The 16170-nt window shown below is 34.4% G+C and overlaps 1 protein-coding gene across 9 annotated transcripts in view; it reads right to left on the bottom strand.

Moving 5' to 3' along the window:
* The window catches only part of LOC128992696 (syntaxin-binding protein 5-like), a 420306-nt gene that overhangs the window by 178599 nt on the left and 225537 nt on the right, over positions 1-16170 (bottom strand). For all 9 annotated transcript variants that reach the window (XM_054416409.1, XM_054416406.1, XM_054416408.1 and 6 more), the window contains exon 2: positions 5731-5828. In XM_054416409.1, the coding sequence (XP_054272384.1) occupies positions 5731-5828 (98 nt within the window). The remainder of the gene's footprint in view (positions 1-5730; positions 5829-16170) is intronic.

Below are 16170 nucleotides of genomic sequence, written 5' to 3'. Positions count from 1 at the left end.
GACCACACTCATGTCTGGTGTACTCTAGCTTGTGTGCGCTCGTGATACTTGGTTGTTGTTTGTAAGCAGCATGTACAAAGCACCGTCAGATTGTGTGTATCATGATCGTACTGCATACAATCGTCTGTACAGCGCTAGGTAGGTATTGGCACGACTATCAGTGTACCCCTTGTATGTGGACCACACTCATGTCTGGTGTACTCTAGCTTGTGTGCGCTCGTGATACTTGGTTGTTGTTTGTAAGCAGCATGTACAAAGCACCGTCAGATTGTGTGTATCATGATCGTACTGCATACAATCGTCTGTACAGCGCTAGGTAGGTATTGTCACGACTATCAGTGTAACCCGAGCACACTTTGTAACTGGAAAGTGGGTGCTGAAAATTACGATAGTTCAAATACCGCTGATTTCAGAGTTTGACCGGTTTTTAAAGTTGTTTTCATGAATTAATAGGTTGTCACGATGGTAGTTTTCAGTGAAATGGTTAGGGTTTACGTCTACAAAGGAATTTGAGGATTGTCTATTCATATAAAACGTAAAAACAACTAGCCTGTGACAAAACATTTCGTCATACTTTTATTACTCCAAAACAATGAATACATTTGCTATACGAAAACTATTACCCCCACACAATTGATGATCATAAAATGTATTTTACTCCGAGAAACGTGTAACAATCAAGTTGGTCAAATAAAGAACTCTCACCGCAAGTCAAAGATTTTAGGGTATATTTATAATAAAAGTCTTTTTTAGTATTCTAAAGAGCCTATTCCATGTATAGTTAGCTCCTCATAAATAGAAATGAACGATTTTATGATAAAAACGTGAGATTAATATAGTATACTGTAATAAAAATGTATATGCCTTCTGAACTTATAACGATGTATAGCAAGGGGCTTTAACTGTCATATTCTAAACTTTCCAATATGGGTAGAAAAATGAAGTATTCAACTTAGCACCATTATTCATGTAGTTTCACTTTCCCAGCCCATTAAAGGGCGTGTTGTTCGCAACTTTCTAAAAGCCCTTCGTCAGTTTCCTTTCAGCTTAAAATGATTCTGTCGATTCGATTAAACATGTTTTGTAAAGGTGTAAAAAGCCAAAGTAATTGATAAATGACAATACACCATAAGTTCAGCTATATAATAGCAAACATTAATAATACATTACGTTTATGGTGACCATTTCACACAGTTCTCTCCTCAACAGTCATCTTTTTCTGTTTGATAAAAAAAGTTATAGTCTGTGTGGTGGAACTAGTCTCCTGACTCTCCGTCTGGGACTGGCGCCAACGGGGAGGGGGAGGGTCAGCAGACAGGTTCCATCATACAGACAATAACGTTGGTTCCTTATCACTTGGGCACGTCATTATCACAAAAACCTTATCGAGTTATCAAAATTGTATAAATAATGTAAGGATGAAAGTAGCATAATATATCCAAACATAACTTCAATTAACATAAGGTAAAACGTTGGTGGCACGATAGACTACGAAACGAAAAAACAAAAATCTCTAGGTGCTGAAACCGAACCTAAGCATCGGTTTTTTCCCCGGTTACGCCACTTATACTGAGTTATACTGAGTTGTTTGATTGTGTGGTTTTTGATAGTTAAATACTGAGTTTCAAGTGTGTGCCTTCAAAATCATGGATGATTCAAGGTTAATTGAGCTTGTTCGTCAACACCCATCTGTTTTTAACCCCAAACACCCCCAATACAAGGATGCATATGTGCGAGAAAACATTTCTACAAAAACAGATTTCTAAAGAAACTGATGTACCAAGTAAGTTTATTAAGTATATGTACCTTCTAAATTACTTCCGATTAACGATCAAATGTAATTAAACTGACATATATTGACACGAAAAAACTTCCTAAACATACTTTCATCTTGAAGAAGATGTCTCTGAATAAGAATTCTTTGGAATCCCTCATTTTGTCGTGCAACGAACAATGGGTTAGTTTGCTGTTGCTCACTGTTTTTAACAAGGCACGTTAATAGTTCTTCTTCTTCCTCTTCTTCCATTAAAATGTACGCTACCAAAGCTTCTTCCATGACGGTCAAAGTGCAACTGCACTAGTCACACTAGACGTGGGAGTCGCAGGAGTCGCGGCATAGGAAATAAGACAAGCGTCTCCAGCCGTACGGCTCTAGACGCGCGGCTAGAGACGCGCGGCTAGAGTCGTAACAGTCGCAGGATAGGAAATGGACCTTTACATTTACTGTTCCAACTATTTTTTATGTGTTTAACGTGCGCATACGTACCAAATAGACGTGAAAATGCAAGGAAATAGTAATTGCAAACCCATATGAAAAAAACATGACAACCTAGTTTTAAAATGTAATATTTAAACAAAAATACTGTTCATGCAATCGACGACAACTCCAATGATAAAAAGTTACCAAACACCTTTTGTTCTTCAACAGCGATAACCTAAATATCCAACACAGTCACTACAAGTGGTGTCCAAACACCCTGACATTGTGTTGAAATTCCAATTTGTGCCGCTAATCCGTCCACGAGGATCTGTCTGATACAATCTATCATTCAACAAATGGCAAGTCATTGGAGTTGTCGAGCTGTATAAAAACGCCAACCGTATTGCAAAATTATTCATTTTTGGCTGAATTGATGAACATCTGAATAATTGACAGAATTGGAATTTGAAAATCGTTGAATATGTAATTACGAGGGTATAAATTGTGCACTATGACTAAATTTATTATATCACTATTGACTGCTCTTTGCGGAATAGTGCCTTGGCCAACACCAAGTACATATTGGACAAAAATGTTTCGCAATGGTGTTAACCACCATTACGCTCGCGAACTCAGCTCAGTATGTAACTGTTTATATACTCAAATCTTAAAGCTATTTAGTAAAAAACATAAACAAATAAATAGGACTGTAAATAATTTCTTATTTTCGTATGTACATCCTGACATTTAATATCTCACTAAATATATACAGTTTTAAAATCATATTCTCTGAAAAACATGATATTGGCCCGATAAACATTTTAGATGTTTGTAAATTATTACTCGTCCATTGAAATTGGTATCTCATTAAGTCCCATCGTCTAATTATCATACTTTGATTATTTTCAATGTTATTTACAGTTACCATTCGTATTCGACAATCCCAGAATATGATTTTGACTCCAAATCCTTCAAGGTTATTTTAGACAAGTAATTCAGCTAAAATAAACTTTTCCCAACAAAAAGGGAGTAGAAATCAAAAACAAATTTGGCAAAACGTATATACAAAATATAAAACAAAATAGTTTTTTTTCATCAAGGAAAAACTACTAAACTATCTTCGTCTCGTTTCTGTGGGATCCAATTTATACGAGTACCCGAGCAAAAGCTATTCGAGAAAGACTTAGGAGTCGACAGAAATAAAGTATAATGAATTGGTGGAATCCGCTTACGGCGACCAATCCAGCGACACCGAGCGAAGTAAGCGATAGCACCAAGGGATCGGAGATAATTGCATTTTAAATGAACAAGGGATCAAATCATTAGATATTTAGTGGGTTTAAAAAAATAAAGCACCTATAAAAATTTGCGAAGGTAATATTAAATTGATTTTACTATAACTACACTTTAGACTAAAAATATCCGATTAGATCGAAACTTAATTTCAATCCTGATCATATTAAAGGTCAAATTATTTTTATTTTCGTTGAGTATGGGCATTTTTGTACAGTAAATTGGCTGCTCAAAAATTAAATATTGATTAGAAGAAATTGCTTTTTTGTAATAAACCGGGTATAAAACAATTAAATATTTAGAGATCAAATAAAGTAAAATGCTGTAAAAATATTTTTATGTGCAGTTTTTGGTTTTTTACTTAAGAAAATTTCTTTGATAGAAAATGAACTTTGGAAAACAGTGTAATAGACAATATAATATCATTAGATTATGTTACCCAATATATGGGTAGGTTATCGTTGAAGGCTTTAATTGTTTCAATTTCTAATCAGCCAAGAAACACTTGTAGCTGCACTATACTAAACGCACAACATTAATTGAAATGTAGATTTAATTTAAGGTTGACAAATGAATCTTTGGGTACTACTAATTAGTGAAGTGTTGTTTCCTGAACGAGGTAAATATTTTGTAATCACGATTTTTGTTTTTTGTTGAATTTGTGTGTAAAAAATTGTGAAATGTGTTAGTTAAACCTTTGATTATTCTAATAGTCAATGGTTAATCGTATAATTAATTATATATGGTCACTGGAAGTTGAGACGTCAAGAAGAGTTTCGTTACGCAAAACGTAGTTTAGTAAAAACGCTAATCGAAAAAAAAATTCCATCCATATCATCAAAATTAATCTTTTTAGGTTCCTAATTAAAGATCGATTTAATCGGATCCTTATTTATATCATCAAGACATAACTTACACTTTAACACCCATTCAAAAAAAGGGGAAAATAATAATGGTATGAACTGGCAAACAATCATAAGCATTACTAATTGCTAGTAACAATGGATAAAGGGTTGAATAAAACTCCAAACAAATGCGAAAATGTGGAGAGTTTATAGTTGAGAAATAAACAATGGCTAGGAAAAGCCTTTCAAGAATTATCATTCATTACGGAATATTTATTTTGCTCGAGAAAGAGTCGATTGTAAAGAAGGGGGTGAATAAAGCTGTTAATCAGCAGGTATTTTCTTTCTTTTTATCAGGTCTAATTACGTAATTCTCTAGAGAAATGTTAACTTAAAAAATATTTATGGAGGCTATCGTTAATGATTTATCTACCTAACACATTTTGTCAAAAAAAAAAAAAAAAAAAAAAAAAAACATAAAGCGACCCGAAATATAACCGGTCGTAAATCATAACTTTTCATAGTTTACTGTTATCAGAGTTTTGTTAATACGATAAAATCACAACGTGCCTTATTTATACAACTTCATATAAAATGGGACAAAGTAAACTCCCTTCTGATCTCATTTGAAACTTAAAAAAATTGACACAATTTTGTAAAAATAAATTATACATTTTTCGAAGTATAATAGAGATAATCAGTATACATCCCAAAATGGTATCATAAAAATAGCAAAAATGTAGTTACACATTGAAAAGCTTAAACCCAAACTTAGACTAAAAGTGACTTTTTAAAATAACTTACCGAAAAATTGAAGCGTCGATCTAATGAAGAATCGAAAACTTTCATCTGAAAAGGTGACGTTTGGGACTTTGGACATCAATTAACTTTTAGTTAACAAAATTTACAGTTTTTTTATCGTGAATAAATATAATATATCGGATTTTTGTAGCAAATAATTATAAAGGGAAGACACCGTTTGGATAATGCCTCTTTGTTGTTTCACATAAATTACGTTTAAAGACAATTTGAAAATAATTTACTGATACAAATAGTTACATTTTTAATCCTATGTATTTCAATATCATATAAGTAAGAGAAAATACAATAACCCTCTTTAGGTTACTCTTATATTGTTTTAGTCTTTGATAGGCCACAATTATGTGTTAACATTCAACACATCACACATACAAATAGCTAAAAGCATTGGATTTTATATTGATTTACGTCAGAGAATACACAATCATAGGTTAAAAATAATGACACGCATGTCCAGCATTACCGCTAATTTTTTTATTGTAAATGTTCGGCATGCCTTTGAATGTTAATTGACTTTAAAGACTGAAAATTTCATTGGGTTTTTTTTTTGGGGGGGGGGGGTAAAAAGGATACAGTCTGAGTGATCCAGTTTTGGTCCCGATGGCCAGCAGGTGTTGCACCGGATCAAACGCCACCGCCGTAGGTTGGTACGGGAACCCATGTCTGAATGTCTGTAAATAAAACGACACAAATTAGTACAAAATGGTAACTTGAGGCTGTTTAATGCACTAGCATCTCTTAACGAAGTAAATTAAGAACTTGAAGAGTCAGTAGCTCAGTCTGCAGGACAACGAACTGCGACCAAGGCCACAATCTTCTTGATGTCTGCAATAAAGGATAACCATGAGTACAATGGGCAATTGTAGATTCAACAAACATTGCGAACGGGTGTAAATTAAGAAATTGTCGAGTCTTTGGCTCAGTAGTGCAACTATGAAACCTACACTGCGATGTGGTGGTTTGCATCCCAGGGCTGCTACATAAGGTTGATCAGCACATTATTCCATGTACTTTAACTGACTTACACATTGATGATACGTCTACATACGAGGATTCAAGTAGACAGGCAAAGTCAAAGTTAAATAAGAACGCACACCTCTTAAAAATAGCTCAAGGGCCACGGCAATTCACTTTAAGGTCTGGACTAACTGGTTCATAGAAGACCCGTCAACATCGAGAGTATAAACTGTCCGATTACAGTAATTTGAAAAAGTTTCTTTAGGTTAAATATTCACATGGTGGGTTGAATACGCAAAATCATTTTCTAATGACACCGTGTCCACTAAACCAATGAAATAGTACCAAAGACGTCATAAAAATAACTCGTCACTTCCAAATTGTTCAAGGTATGTAACAAATTAAACCCCTAACGATACCAAATGTGGACAATAACATAGTAAACACCAGCTAATTCTATAACCTCTAGTCCAGCGCCGGCCTGTCGCCTGTTAATGGTCTAGGGGTGTCTCTCCCCCCTCATCCCCTTGTCCATTAAACCCGCTGTTGTCCAGCCTTATTTACTCATCTGGGAACCCTATTGAGTTTATCCCATGTCCGGTCTCGGCTCCCTTTACTGATTTTTGCGAAGAACAGTTTAGAGAAAAGTTTTGCTCCAAAGTATTTCCAAAGGATTTTGACACAAAACTAGGCCCAATACTGTACGAACGAATATTTTAACTGGATAGTTATTGGGGGTCCCCAGGCCATTAGTAATAATAAAATAATATTAAAACATATGGGGATGATATTATGTATAACAAAATATGATTTATAACCATACGCCATGGTAAACAACATTTAAATGGAAAAGCCCGAAATCAGGTAACACTTACATCAAATCCACCATATTATTCGAAATGTTTAGTCGCTAAAACATCCCATAGACAGTGGCCTGTTATTCTGACAATTAATTACATAAGAAAATGAGAAAAATATGAATCGAATACCGTTTAGAACCCTAAACCAACAACAGAGAATAAATATTAAAAAAACACAATATATTCAAAACAGAAAACAATTAAACAGCTTTAACGCGGCTGTAATAAATAACAATAGCGAAATAAAACAAAGAAGGAAAAAGCTCTGAGAAAAGCTTAAAACAGTTAATAAACAGGCGATGATGAGAGATAACCACGGACTAACCACTGGAAATGTCTTTATAACCAGGAATCAGAGTAAAATATTTACTCTACCTTCCTGAAAATAAGAACAGCAACCTTGTGCTTTATACAATGACTACTACAGTTGCGCCTAATTTCTTTAGATAAATAAAAAAATAACACCTAATTACTCCCATTATGACAGTTGATTAAAAAGAAATGATTTTAAATTCCAATGTACTTATATGAGGAAAGGGAACCTTAAATATGGTATTAAATGACTAAATAAAAAGAGATATGTTCTCTTTCTAATACACAAATAATATACAATAGAATCGATCCAGACCTCAACTTTGACTAATTTAGAAAGTTCGTCAATTCGCAACACTATACAACATGGAAATGTATTTAAATTCTCGCCTCGCAATAGTTTCCTCACAATTTGCATTGGTAATATCTGAGATGAAAAGCTGTTAAAATAGGAACGATCTATCTAGTGGATAGGAGGAAATGTAGACTTTTGCTAAGTAAAATGTCTATAAATGCTTGGGAAGTTTATATCAGATGTTTAGTAAATATAATTCGAAGTCAAAAAAACTTTCGTGAACAAATATTTGATAAATTATTTAATTAGAGTGCTATTAAGTGAGTTAAGCTAAGGCCTACCGGTCCAAAAACCTCCCATTTCACATGTTATTTGTCGTGAGCAAGTAGACATTTTAAAAATTTAACTATTACGAACTTGCATTCATGAATTTCAAAACATACTGTAGACTACGTGGCAATATCTCCTAAAACCCGTTTTGTGACTTTATAAAGCCATTTTTAACGTCTATAACTGTAACCAATTATCAAAAAATTACTGTTTTATGTCATGCAAGCAAGTAGACAAGTTTTTTAGCCTAACGTTTTTCTCCATTGCATTGATCTGTAGCAACCTGTATAGTATAAAATTCAGTAATAGGCTACAGGTGCTACCGCTGATGGCTGATGCCTGTGTAGGTTGGTAGCTAACAGAAATTGTGACAACTAGGAACATGAAATCAGCTGTTTCCCCGTTTTCGCTGTCGCGCTCGGCGCTCGCCACCATAAACATAGTGTTGTTTGTTTATGAAAGACAGTGGGATTCGGGCGTCGAAATATGTACTATTAATTATATAGTTAACTAGCTGTACCCACGGGCGTTGCCCCGTTTAACTTCATAAGTATTCGCATGGCTCAATCACGTCCCGGTTGAAGTTCGTTCGCTACGCTCACTCACCTTCAGGTTGGAAATCGTTCGCTGCGCTAACTTGTTTTCAGGTTAGCTCGTTCGCTACGCTTACTCGCCTCCAGGTTGATGTTCGTTCGCTACGCTCACTCACCTTTTGGTTGCAAATTAGCTGTTCATAACATGCTGTCATACATTTAAAAAAAGTCATCCCTTTTATTGTTTATAATACAGTACTTTTATAAAGGTTTTTATGTTTTAATATTTAACATTGGAGAATTTAAACGTTGTTAAGTGCACAGGTGTGCTGTGATTGGGGTTTAATACATTTGGACTTATTTAAAAGTAAAATAGTTTTCTGTGCTGCAATCTGTAGAAACACTGTGGCACTATTTCAAATCATGACTAATGCTAATACAGAATGTTGTAGTTATTCAAACGTACAAAACAGTTGGTGAAAGTAAACATCTGCTTTTAAATTATATTTATTTGTAAACATTCTAGATCAAAAAGTCTGACATTGGCCCACATAAAACCCTCTGGGGCAGAGCCCTTTTGACGGATCTGCACCAAACTTCACTCGAACCATCCTTGAAAGATGCTTAATAATGCCTGAAAGTTTCATTACAATCTGTCGAGCGGTTTCGGAGTCCATAACGTATATACACATATATATACATACATAGTTCCTCTTTTATACATATAGATATGCTAAATGCGAACAAACCTTTGTGTGTGGATGTGTTCCTCGGCTAAAATTTGACAACAATTCATTGCATTGTAGCTAAAATAGAATATGTACTAAATAGCTCAGATTCCTCTAGTGCAATGAGCTTGAAGCATTTCCCGATGGATATTGCAGGCAAAGCATGTATATACATTTTAACGAAAATTGCAGTGCTTTAAAACAGACACAAAGAGCATCTATCAAACTTATATTTTTTCCTACAGTCACCCGACAAAGTTGGCTTCCTTGTACTGTTTATAGTACAGAAAGCTGCTAATTGCTGCATATTTATACTTTGCCGTACGGTTTATACTTTGTCGTACGGTTTATACTTTGCCGCACATCAGGATTCCAACGAAACAACACAAAACAGCGTGGTTCTATTATGCACGTAATCCGTGTACGCTTGGAAATAGGTTGGCAACACTTAAAGATAATAATACTATGAGCAGCTGATTGACTATTATAACTACGATTTAACCTGTCATTTCGTGTTTATAGTTTCGGTATTTCTGAACTTTCTGGACTTTTCTTTTAAACGTTTTTAAAACATTCCTACGATCTTAATAAACAAGAAAATACCTTTAAAGCATTTTTTTAGGCGCGGAAACCACTTCAAATTACAAAAAACATACGGAACTATATTCTCAAAACACGGAGCACAGTTCTTGCCGAGGAAAAATAGCGGAGTGATACGGACCGCGGGTACTACTTTCTCTAGGGCACCTATTTGTGTTGCCAGCTGAACCTAAAAACGTGTTGTATAGTGTTTGAAAGACTAATTATTTATATGCTTTATAGTGACTGTATGAAAAATATAATGTTACTAAAACATCCCATAGACAGTGGCTTGTTATTCTGACAATTAATTACTTAAGAAAATGAGAAAAATATGAATCAAATACCGTTTAAAACCCTTAATCAACAACCGAGGATAAATATAAAAACACAATACATTCAAAACAAAAAACAATTAAATAGCTGTAACGCGGCTGTAATAAATAACAATAGCGAAATAAAACAAAGAAAAGGAAAAAGCTCTGAGAAAAGCTTAAAACAGTTAATAAACAGGTGATTATGAGAGAAAACCACGGACTAACCACTGGAAATGTCTTTATAACCAGGAATCAGGGTAAAATATTTACTCTACCTTCCTGAAAATAAGAACAGCAACCTTGTGCTTTATACAATGACTACTACAGTTGCGCCTAGTTTCTTTAGATAAATGAAAAACATAACACCTAACACGAGTAAAAAAGGCCTTTGCTGCACTCGAGATCATTAAACATTGCTCTCGTGTGCAGCAAAGTGCCACTTTCACCACTAGTTACACAAATAACTATTTCCGTAAAGGAAGCTTGTTCAAAAAATGTTTAAAACATTTACTATTCATTTAATACTAAAGTGACAAAAGGTGAACAAAGGCCGCTACTGAGGTGTAGTGCAGTTAATGTTTAAAGATTCACATAAGTGTAACACGTACACAGTAGCTAGGAGGCTTTCCTCCTTTTGACACCTAGTAGCATCGGTCCACCTATTAGGTGATAGCAAAACCTCTGTATATATGCTGACAAAAAGATACATAATTCCTACGAGAACCAACAATTGAAAAGCATTCAATTTTGATATGGTTAGGTTAAACATGTTAAATCGTGAGTCGTCTCGTCTAATCAAAATCGATGCAATAACTGTCAGGACAGCCGAAATGTTGTACTCGTCTTCAAGTCTCTAGGTCACTGGTTCAATCCCATCGGTAGAAAGAGTTATGTTGGATAGCTTCATCTACTAATCGAAATACGTTAGTTAAGTACTTAATTAATTAATCTTTTTTTAAAACCTCACTCCCTAAATTCATGCAAACATAAATGCACTTCAGATTTCATTTTACTATAAAAATTTATCATATACTTTATCTGGTAATCTCTTCATAACAATGCTGGTTATAAAACTACATACACAAAAGATAACAGTTATAGTTTTGGAGTAAACAGACCTTTCAACCAACAGTTAATGAACAATTCTGATTCCATCGATAACAGGATTGTCGGTCGTGTTGTTGACATTGGCTTAACTGAAATGTATTCTTTATTGACATTGTATTATCATCCATTTTTGATCTGAGGAATTATTTAATTTTATAAGTAATTAATTCATAAAAACTGATTTCGAATCATGCAAAATATCCTTGTCTAAAGGTGCAAATATTGTTATTCTTGTATACAATTAATGTAGGTACTTTTCAAAAAATAAAATGAAGGGTTACCATAGTCAAATAGAATTTAATTTAGACCAACAGCAGTGCTGCGGTTACCATATGTTCTGGAGTCCACCGCTGGGAGCACCGCGTAGTTAAGCAGCGCACAAGAAAGGGCTTTCGATCTTTTGAAAACTAGACCCAGCTGTCCTTAATCATTGGACGATTAACAACAGATCCTGGCTAAAAAGCAGCTGTTTATAGTTATTAACAGAGCTATAAAATCAATTCACACTATCTTCATCCTACTTTCGGTCATATTTGGTTGAAATACCAGCAGCGTACCCCATATTTTTTCAGGGGGGGATTCATCTACCCCTTGCTACTTAGCTATCGTCCCCCATCTTAGTTGGTAATAACATTTATATGAACAACAAAAAATCCTAAAACCTAATAAATAGCACTAGTATCATTTTATAACATCTCACAATTATTCACACAATAATACACAGCTACAATATACATGAAGTTTCTTACAAAGGATACTAGAATCATCAAAGGCATGAATTTGAAATGCATCATTCCAAGTTATAGGCGCTCTCAAAGTTTATACCTGAGCACAAATGAATCAATAACTGTATACGACTTTGTGATATTTTCGACTGATTCTGCTTACGATATTTGTATGGTAGTAAAAAGCTTGCTGCTTTGGAGCTTCTTACACTACCCTTCATACGATAACATTTTGAATTGTGTGTTAACCACTTAGTGTTTAAAAGTAAAAGGTGATAAATATTTTTTAAGTGGAGATAAAACCATAATCAAGGAGTGTATTGGGAGTTCTGCGTCTATGCCAAGGTGTAGTTAATTTTATAATATTACTAGCTGGCCCGACAGACGTCGTCCTGTCCTATTGTGGTTTTATTTCACATGCTCGTTCATTTTCAAGATGAGCTCGTTCGCATGGCTCAATCACTTCCTGGTTGAAGTTCGTTCGCTACGCTCACTCACCTTTAGGTTGGAGCTCGTTCGCTGCGCTCACTTGCCTTCAGGTTTGCTCGTTCGCTACGCTAACTCGCCTCCAGGTTGAAGTTCGTTCGCTACGCTCACTCACCTTTTGGTTACAAATTAACTGTTCTCATAAATTAAAAATAAATATAGTGCTGCACCCTGTTGGTAAACCTATTAACTTTTTAATGCTATTGAACATCACAGAATCAAATTGTTTAGTTGCACCAGCTGTTAAGATTCTTTAATTCCATTTAAATATGAGTACTCATAAGGTTAACATGGGAAACCCCAGAGCCACTGGGGCGGAGCCCTATTGACGGATCTGCACCAAACTTCACACAAACCATCCTTGAATAATGCTTAATGATGCCTGAAAGTTTCATTACAATCTGTCGAGCGGTTTTGGAGTCCATAAAGGACAAACATACAAATATACAAACATACAAATATACAAACATACAAATATACAAACATACAAATATACAGACATACAAACATACATTGGATTTTATATATATAGATTCAAGCAAATAACATCAGTGTAAGGTATCCTTGACAATAGAAATCGCATGGTTTTACTAGATAATCAGTACTGATTCAATTTAAACATCTCATCATGTTCCGAATTGGTATTGTTTGTAATTGTCGCCATCTTTTATGGAACTTATCCACCAAAAACATACAAAGTTAACGTATTGTCTAGATTTAAATAATTGTATACGTTAAATAAATATTGATTGAATTATTTATGAAAAAAACTTCATGCCAATATCAACTGGTACACGAATCTAAATGGGGGTTTTCATAGAACTTAACACTTTAAATCACTTTTAGTATTGAAAATTGTACTTTACATTAAAAAAAAAATACAAACGCCAATGATGTACTGTAACAAAAGTAATTTTCTCATCTATTACCGGTACTTACTGCCGCATTAAGTCTTTTATTACCTTTTTAAGGTGCATGGAATACAAAACAAACTATTTACGCGTTTATTTCTACCATAACACTGAGTAATAAGCCGTTGTTAATCTATAACTCGCCATTCAGTAGTTAGTCAATAGCAATGTTCAGTTTCAGTAGTAATGCAATAACAATAATAGTAATGTTGTTTTAGTAGAGCAATAAGTTTGATTAGTGTTTCTTTGGTTCATGCAATTTTATCGCCTGCATTGCGACTGATGCAAAACAGATACAGTTGTCATATTGCCTAGTGGCTGAATGAAGGCACCGTCGGTGTATGTTTGGCACAGAATTTAACCTCATCTCTTTACTAATTTATTAACCGTGTGCATCAGCTGAACACAATTTCAGATTTTATTTCGTTCGTTGTAGAGTGAACATTTGAATTTGTATTACTATTTACCTCTTGTTACCAAAGAATACAATGCGCACGAAATAATATACTTAAAATAGGATAAACATTCACACTAACACATCCTAATTTTACCGGAAATTGTACACATGTCAAACCATCATCATTGTTTCTTTATCATTCGGCAGATAATTTTAATTGTTAGTAATAATATTTATGATATTATTTAAACCTACAAGAAACCAGCAAAATATCTAGCAACAATATTTGCCCAATGCAATTTAATAATTTTTACATCAACGTTAATGCAAACAAATGATTACACTCAACTTCTCATTACGTTAAGTAAAGGTACGGATGGGTTATTTCCCAAAACTTGAGAAGAACAACTACGGAGCTGCGTAGCGGCTAGCTAGCCAAGATCACTAATTGTTTCGTCCTTAATTAAAGCAAAACAAACAATCGGGGCTCTAGGGCGTTCTGACTTCGTATAATATAGAACGCAAAAACGATTTTAATTAACATGTTATGATTTTTCAGCTTGTGTACAGTATGATGTGCAAATTGTGGAAACCCTTGATAAAAATTAATTGTTGTTAGTGTCAGTAAGGATCATAATCACATTTGTAGAAAAACTGACCAAACCAATATATTATTTACTTATCAAAGCGAACTTTTAAAAGTATATCGCCTAGAGTGGGTAGCCGAGCGGATATAGCTCACCTAGTGATCAGATGGTCACCGGTTCGATCTTAACAAAAGCAAATAGCTTTTTTATGCTTCAAAACTGGACCCAGCTGTCCTCGGGTCATTGGGATGTTAATACACGAAGCAACATCTGATTTTTGTCAGTAACACAGCTACCCAGATCATTCCACTTTACTATATACACACCGTTCAATCACATTCAGCTAAAAATATGCACAAAAACGTGCGTCACTGTCAAAAGTGACAGATCAGATGGCAATTATTTTACTCAGTTCAGTTTTAAAAATAACTAAGTGTTACTAAATTTGTTCTCCTTTGACCGCTGTGGTCACTCAAGTCAAATGTTGGCCTTTCAAGCCTGGCTTCATCCATTTCTTTACCCTATCTGATATCACGACATATTCATCTTGGTGTTCAAGCTGGAACCTTTCTTCCAATCGGCTACTCCACAATCTTTGTACCATTTAATTTTACTCCCTGACACAAAAAATGTCAAGCCACCCAATTCTCCTATTTTTATCACGTTCAACATCATATCCCTATTCATTCATACAATCTCATTTGCGCCAGAATTAATTATCTTGTTCCATGCGTCTAAAACCTCAGTCATATTCAAGCCAATGTTAAATAAGTTTAAATACCTGCTACTAATCAATCTATTAAATTACAGACGCAACTATTTTCAGCTCCTATGAGGCCATAAACAGCCATCAACCATCATTAGGCGTTACGAAGGACTTTTTCTTCTCTTAATGTAAAAATGTAAAATTCATCTTTTTGATGGATTTAAAATCAACCATATAAAATCGACAAACACACGAACGCCACAACTAACACTAACCCGTCGAAGTTTGGTGTTAGAAGTTTAATTTTGAATCAATCAAATGTGACAATCTTCATTAAAATAAAATAAAAAAAACCAACCTTCGTACCACCTGATGATGGTTCCATGTAGGAGCTGAAACTAGTTGTGTCTGTAATTGAGTGCTTTGTGTAATAGCAGGTATTTAAAACCCATATTTATTATTTGGCTATCCGGAGGCTAACATCTACAATCAATACAATGGTTTCATTATGAATTTTTAAGTACTAATTCTCGTAGTTTTACAGTTTCAATGATCAAGAACCAACTCGAATAGCAACACAGTGTGGGATGTTTAAGCAGTTTCGCTCACAGCGCTTAAGCCGCTTACCTACGTCATCCACTGATCTAGTTTTAATTATTACTATCCAAACCCTTTTCCATTTCTGTAATTTGTTTACACTAAAAACGCAAAGTAATTTATAAGTAATGGATTTTGATCGTTAGTGTCTCTAGAAAAACGGTAATTATTTAAAAATTTGATATAAGTGAATACGAAAGATAAAGATTTTCATATTGATAGATGTTAGCCTCCGGATTACTGTATAATACTTAAAGTGGTTTAAATACTTGCATTTAAGTAATCCAATTCGTTGCTTATTTTGCAACCGGTTTCAACTCCGTGGAGTCATCTTCAGGCGTCGAAAACTATGAAGACCTTCAAATGAAGTGATAACTTATATCCTTGGACGCCTGAAGATGACTCCACGGAGTTGAAACCGGTTGCAAGATAAGCAACGAATTGTATTACTTAAATTCAGGTATTTAAACCACTTTAAGATAAAGATTTATTAAACATAGTTAGTATAACACATCATTAATGCATGTTTATACAAAACATAATACGCTATCAACCGAAAACATATAAATGTGTTATTTGGGTTATT

The sequence above is a fragment of the Macrosteles quadrilineatus genome, unplaced genomic scaffold, assembly GCF_028750875.1.
Source record: "Macrosteles quadrilineatus isolate MER2022 unplaced genomic scaffold, UCM_ALF_1.0 Scaffold_4__1_contigs__length_99947679, whole genome shotgun sequence".
NCBI lineage: Eukaryota > Metazoa > Arthropoda > Insecta > Hemiptera > Cicadellidae > Macrosteles > Macrosteles quadrilineatus.
Note: the sequence above shows the minus strand (reverse complement) of the source record. Positions and strands in the feature narration are given on the sequence as shown.